Source organism: Chrysochloris asiatica, unplaced genomic scaffold (genome assembly GCF_000296735.1).
Source record: "Chrysochloris asiatica unplaced genomic scaffold, ChrAsi1.0 scaffold00299, whole genome shotgun sequence".
Taxonomy (NCBI): domain Eukaryota; kingdom Metazoa; phylum Chordata; class Mammalia; order Afrosoricida; family Chrysochloridae; genus Chrysochloris; species Chrysochloris asiatica.
In genome coordinates this window covers 1,973,797-1,981,137 of record NW_006408817.1, presented here as the reverse complement: position 1 = coordinate 1,981,137, position 7,341 = coordinate 1,973,797, and the positions used below count along the sequence as shown (strand labels likewise).

The 7,341-nt window shown below is 38.7% G+C and overlaps 1 protein-coding gene across 2 annotated transcripts in view; it reads right to left on the bottom strand.

Moving 5' to 3' along the window:
- Nucleotides 1-534: 534 nt before the first annotated feature.
- BICD1 (bicaudal D homolog 1 (Drosophila)) overlaps nt 535-7,341 on the bottom strand; it is a 333,025-nt gene continuing 326,218 nt past the window's right edge. For both annotated transcript variants that reach the window (XM_006874753.1, XM_006874754.1), the window contains one exon: nt 535-1,179. In XM_006874753.1, the coding sequence (XP_006874815.1) occupies nt 1,059-1,179 (121 nt within the window). In that variant the 3' untranslated portion in view covers nt 535-1,058. The remainder of the gene's footprint in view (nt 1,180-7,341) is intronic.

The window sequence follows — 7,341 nt, the reverse complement described above, 5'->3', positions numbered from 1 at the left end:
GGGAGGAAGATGAGGCGTTCTGCTCCCATAAAGATTTACAGCCTCGGAAACCCTGTACAGGGTCACTATGAGTCGGAACCGACTCCACGGTACTTAACAACAACAACAACCTTACATTTACCTATGTATATATTATCCAATCTGTACTTGTTAACATTTAGCAGGGAAGATTCATAGTAGAACCCTGAATTTGGAAGAAGTAAAAAATCCTGGTGATTAAATAAACACTCCATTTCCCCCCGTCAAATTAGTTAGCCTTTTTAAACACACACACACCCAGGAGCAGCACCAGTGCATCTATTTGTCTGCAATTAAAAAAAGAATTAAAGATGCAGTCAAAAATTGAGTAAATCAATGAATAATAACTTTGTCTCTTTCTTAGATTTACTTAATAGTGTCCAGTAAAGAGCTTATGTTAAAAAAAAGAAAATCCAGTAGTTGATAAGCTATTAGAAATAAGTGCATGAACAATATCAATGTAGCAGCAAAATACAGTTATTTTTAACATTCCAATGCACCTCATTTATCACTTTGTGCAAGAAAAGTGACCACAGTCTGGCCAATTCCATATTTTGAACCAAATTAAAATTCATACTTAATTGAGCAAATTATGCTTATTTGGAAAATAGATGAACTAACTTCACCTCTCATAGAAGTGATTTTTTTATGGACACAAATCATGTAGCAAATAAAGTATAAAATAAATATCAATGACAAAAAATATTGAAATCAACTTCTATAGCTGGATTTGGATTGTGAGTAAAGAACGATTTTACAACGTATGTATTTTACATGGTCTTAGGTGTCTCTCAAATGCTATCGAGGTAATGCCAGCCATCTGAGATACGCGAGTTTCGTGTTTGTTTTTATTTAATTGGAACATAGCCATTTGGTTGCAGAAGTTTATAATTTAGAGAAACCGTAAGATGTTGTGTTATTCTTCTCAACTTTCTCTCATCTTCCACAATGATGGACATTCATCCGATCGTATATCTAGCAACTAGGAAGAAAACACCCACTGGGTCTTGGGCAGTATTCTGTGTGTGTTTACACAACTTTCACCCCAGATGCTCGTCCACGGGAGATGAAGAATAGGGGTAGGGAGGCTTGGAGAGACAGTGAAGAGGTGCACACTGGGAGCTGGAATGTGGTTGCTCATCAGGGAGAGCTACATCAGGACTGCAAATGAGAAACAAGCCAGTTGTAAGGATTAGACAAAACATTTCCGCATAAAAATTTTTAAATATTCATGGGAATTTTGCATAGAAAATAGTTTAAATGTTACCAAGACAACTTCAGCTTTTCAAAACAATGGACAAAAAAAGAAAAATGAAATGTGTTAAGGAAATGATACAGGAATTCTTCCCTGCAGTCCTGCTTTTCCATTTTTGCACACAGCATCACATCCCTAAGCCTGTGGGTCAGCTGCCAGGTTTCTTTAGGTCAATTCTTTTCTCACTTAACGTGCATAACAAATCACCTGGGGTTCTGGTAAAATGTGGATCCTGGTTCAGTAGGTGTGAGCTGGGATCTGAGAATCTGCATTCCTCACAAGCTTCTGGGTGATGCTGGTGTTGCTTGTCCAAGAACCTAGGCACCAGAGGATTCTGTGGTTTGCTAAAGGAGCCCCAGCGGTGTTATGTTCTCACCGGCTAACCAAAGGTTGGCAGGTTCCAGGGGGAGAATGATGTAGCAGATTACAGCTTTGCAAATCCTATGGAGCAGTTCCACTCCAAGGTGTCCTGGACATTAGTGGTGACACCTTGGGCTGCTAACTGAAAGGTCAATGGTTCAAATCTACCAGCTGCTCTGCAGGAAAAAGATGAGACTTTCTGCTTCTGTAATGATTTATAGCTTCAGAAATCCTATACAGGGTCGCTATGAGTCAGAACCGACTCGAAGGCACACTATCACCACAGATCTAGTCTACTCTATAAACACAAAACTGAAACCCAATACCTTGGGATCAATTCAATATAGGATTTCCAAGGCTTTATGGGAGCTGACAGCTTCATCTTTCTCCTGAAGGGTCACTACAAACTGGAATCAACTCAAAGGTAATGGTTGCTGTTGTTGTTTTTCAGCAGCTCAATGATGGATTCAGATTCAACTAGATAATAAGTTTGCCTGTGGAGGCATATATAGTTCTAAGGGTTTTCTGTAGCTGGTTTAACTTGGTGGTGTAAATGAGACTGAAGAGCTTTAATACATTTCCCAACAGTTAAGTACATAGTATGTCTTTCAAACAACCTCTCCTCGGGGCTGCTGGCATAAATGAACACAGGAGTGCTCAGGTTCATCTACGTATTTATCATCCCTAATTTTGGAGAATAAGGACGTGAAAGCACTGGATTTCTTAGGGTAAAACCAAAGAACCTTTTTAAGTGTGATCAACAGTGTATATAACTATACTATAGACATTATTTTTATTTTAAAAGATCTGCTTTTTTCTCCTATAAAAAAGTCTGGTGGTGCTTTATGTTCGACATTGGACTGCTAACCCCAAGGTTAGCAATTCAAAATCGACCAGCCGCTCTGTGGGAGAAAGATGAGGCTATCTGCTCTCATAAGAATTTATAGTCTCAGACACCCTATATAGGGTTGCTCTGAGTTGGAATTGGCTTGACGGCAGTGGACTTATGTTTAAATTAATCACCATATAAATATAACTCATTTCTCTGTTTGAGAAAACTCTTTAAAGTTTTTATAATTATTATTCATCAATTTAAATACAGTTTCTTTAGTTAAATTATCACTGAATTCATGTTAAAAATTAGTTTTAAACAAATTTTCTTTAGTACTGAATTATCCTTCATACATAGCTCTTGAATTATAAAATGATAATCATGTAAAGTATCTGGTCTGTTTGAGGTTACTTTACTTCCCAAGCTCTTTGTTTGAACTGTTGTCAGTTTAATTCAAGGACAGATTTGTTATCTTATATTAGGATAATCAGTGATAAAAAATTAATTTTATCTAGCTATTTTTAAAATGGAGTCCTGGTGTGGCGCTGTGATCTAATGTGCTGGACTGCACAATTGGTTTGAACCACAAGGTCGGTGGTTCAATCTCACCTGCTACTCCTTGGAAACCCTATACAGGGTTGCTATGGGTTGGAACCGACTTGATGGCACTTAACACCACACACACACCAGGAGAACCAGAGCTCAAGCAAAAAGACTACAAAAAGAATGCACTGAAAGATACAGCGTGGCACTCCAGATGGAATCATATGGCCAGAGGAACACAGCAAGTGATAGCTTCATCAGACATGTTTTTTCCACAGACCTAACCAATTTAGGAAATTTACATAACATAGAACAAGTTCCTTTTTAGGGGATTAAGTACATTAACCAATGTAAGTATGACAAGCAGTGGTGGTCACATTATATGACAGGGATGAGTTTGAAGACCTTGGGTAATTCAAGATTCTTCTAGATAAAGGAAGTCAAGTGATTTTCACTTGAAAGCTGAAGTGTATAATAACAACTTCAACATAGTTAGAACACACTCAACCCAACAACCTGACATTAAGTCTTTATGATGATTACATTTTGTTCATTATATTAGATTTCTTACACAAAGCAAGAGATAATAAATGTTTTATGTCTGTTATCACTGTTTTACATGTGCATAAAATGCAATCACACTGCATATACTCATATTTTGTGGCATATATATTCTTGACTTACAGGTTAAGCAATTATTTTTTTAATGCAAATATTTGTTAAGCATTACCATTCAAGAAACAGGATGAGTTCCATTTCAATTCAGGATGCTCACTTGTTATTCATTTTTTATCATTTAAGTATTTACTTTTCCCTATGCAGATAATGTGGAGTCCTGCTGTGGTACTGTGGGTTAATGCTCCAGACTGCAAAGCTATTTGAACTACAAGATCGGTGGTTCAAACTCACCAGCTGCTCCTCGGAAACCCTCTACAGGGTCACTATGAGTCAGAACTGACTCGATGGCACTTAACAACAACAACAATGCAGTTAATGTAAAGATAAAGATGAGGTGATAAAAAAAATCACTCAACATTCCTAGTAAATGTTGTTTCTTATATATTTAACAAGTGCTCCTTTTCAATTAGGAGATAAAAGAGTCAATGTGGGTGATTTACATACTGTTATTTGCTCCCCAAGACAGATCTCCATATGTTTTTTTGATGATGAATGCAGTGCCACTCAGCAGTTCTTAAGCTGGGAGAACAGATGAGAAAATTCAAGCCTCAATTAGCAATATTTAAGGATTCTATGGGCAAAATATTGAAGGAGCAGAAAGGATCAAAAGAAGATGGAAGGGATACACAGAGTCACCATACCAAAAAGAAATGGTCGATACTCAACCATTTCAAGAGGTAGTATATGATCAAGAGCCAATGATACTGAAGGAAGAAGTCCAAGGTGCACTGAAGATACTGGCAAAGAACAAGGTACCAGGAACTGATGGAATACAAATTGAAATCGTTCAACAAATTGATGCACCACTGGAGGCACTTACTCACCTATGCCAAGAAATTTGGAAGACAACTTTTCCAACTGACTGTAAGAGTTTCGTATCTGTGCTCATTGCAAAACGGAATGCAGAACACATCAATATCATCATTCAAGTAAAATGTTGCTAAAGGTAATTAAACAAACAAACATACAAAAACCCGACTGTAACCCTACATTGACAAAGAACTTCCACAGATTTAAGAGTGATTCATAAGACAATGTGGAATGAGTGATATCATTGCTGACGTCAGATGGATCTTGGCTGAAAGCAGAGAATACCAGAAAAATGTTTACCCGTACTTTATGGACTATGCAAAGGCTTTCTTTCCATTGTGTGGATCATGACACGCTAAGGACAACATTACAGAGAATGATTATTCCGGAACACTTGTTTGTGCTCATGAGGAACCTGTACATAGACCAAGAGGCACTTACTCAAATAGAACAAGAGAACACCAAATGCTTTAAAATTAGGAAAGGTGTTTGCCAAGGTTATATTCTTTCACCATACTTATTCAATCTGTATGCTGAGCAAATAGTCTGAGAAGCTGAATTATTATGAAAAAAAAAAAAATGTGGCATCAGGATTGGAGAAAGGAAGGCTCATTAACAACCTACAATATTCAGATGATACAACCTAGCATGCTGAAAGCGAAGATGACTTAGAATACTTACTGATGAAGATCAAAGACCACAGCCTGCAGTATGGGTTGTACTTCAATGTAAAGAAAACAGAAATCCTCACCACTGGACCAATAAACAGCATCATAATAAATGGAGAAAAGATTGAAGTTGTCAAAGATTTCATTTTGCTCAGATGAACTATCAACACTCAGAGAAACAGCAGTCAAGAAATCAAACGACATATTACATTAGACAAATGTGCTGTACAAGACTCTTCAGAGTGTTCAAGAGCAAAGATGTCAGCTTGAGACTAAGGTGTGCCTGACCCAAGCCATGGTATTTTCAGTAACTTCATATGCATGCGAAAGCTGGACAGTGAATAAGGAAGACCGTAGAAGAATTGATGCATTTGAGTTACAGTGCTGGAGGAGAATATTAAAGGTACCATGCACTGCCAAAGAACAAACAAATCTGTGTTGGAAGAAGTACAGTCAGAATGCTCCTTGAAAGCCAGAATGGCCAGACTTAGTCTCTCATACTTTGGATATATTGCCAGGAGGAACCAGTACCTGGAGAAGGATAGTATGTTTGGGTAAAGTGGAGGGTTGGAGAAAGGGAGGAATACCCCCAATGAGGTGGATTGGTAGTGTCAGCAGCAATGGGTTCGGACATAGCAATGTTGTGAGGGTGGCCCATGACCAGGCAGTGTTTTGTTATGTTGTGCACAGGGTCACTATGAGTCAGTACCGACTCTACGGAACCTAGGAAGAACAACTTTGCTCCTCACAATAGACCCAAAATTGGGAAAAATGAATTGGTAAATGGCAGCGATTACAAAAACTGCTTTCTTAGATGTGTGATCTTGTACAATTATTTGACCTTCTTCCACCTCAACTGGAGCCCTGGATAAGCATTGGAACTGTAGGATAAGCACTAGACTGCTAGTAGCCAGGTTGGCGGTTAAAACTCACCAGTCCCTCCTTGGAAAACCTATGTTGTTTCTAAGTGCCATTGAGTTGGTTCCGACTAATAGCAACCCTGTGCAAGATTTCCAAGGAGTGGTTGGTAGGCTTGAACTGCTGCCCTTGTGGCTAGCAGCCCAATGTTTACACTATAGGGCCACACCAGGACTCCTGGAAAGCCTATATAGGGTTATTCAGTCAGAACCGAGTCAGTTGCATACCATACATCAGTTTTCTCATTCTTAAATAGTTTAAAATAATAGTACTTAAGGGTTTATAAGGGGCTCTGGTAGTGTAGTGGTTATGAATCAGGCTGCTAACCTCAAGGTTGGCATTTCGAAACTACCAGCTGTTCTGCGGGATAAAGACAAGGCTTTCTGCTCCAGTAAAGATTTGCAGTCTTGGAAACCCTGTGCAGGGTCACTATGAGTCGGAAGTGACTCCATGGTACTTAATAACAACAACAACAAGGGGTCATAATTATTAATAAATGTAAAGGACTTAACGCTTGTCTGGTACATAGTAAGAATTCTAATGCTGATTATATGTAAAAAAGGGTGGTGGTGGTGGTGTTTATGTGTCATGGAGTTGGAACCATAGTGAAGGTATTCACTACCCTCCATTTGGGAGTGGATAAAGAGCTCTGGTAGCGTAGTGGTTACGAATTGGGTTGCAAACCACAAGGTCAGCAGTTCGAAACTACCAGCTGTTCCGCGGGAGAAAGATGATGGTTTCTGCTCCCATAAAGCCTCAGAAACCCTGTACAGGGTCACTATGAGTCGGAACCGACTCCATGGCACATAAAAACAACAACAACATGGTTGGGAAAGAAGCCAGTCATAATTCCAGAAACTGTGAAAAGGAGAGTCTTCAGATGTATACACATTGTACCATTTCTTTGTGTAGAACAAGATGAGTACCGGAGGAGCCTGCTCTCCCTGCACCATGCTGCATTAGGTGTGTAAGAACTAGAAACATTTCTCAACGCAGTAAATTGTTTTCCTTTACATAAATCATCTCCATGGAGGTAGCAAGCAACCTAAAGTCAGTTGTTTCAGAGGAACTTAATCAAACTGGTTTTGAAAAAAAACAAAGAAAAAAGGTCAAACAAACTTAAAATGTTTCCCCCTCACAGCTCTTCCAATTCTTATGTAACTGAAACACTTAGAACAGTAAATATCTTTACTCTTTGCCCAAGCAAATCAGAGAGGTTATGGACCAGATTAGAGACCTTTGTCTTGAGAGGTGGTGGT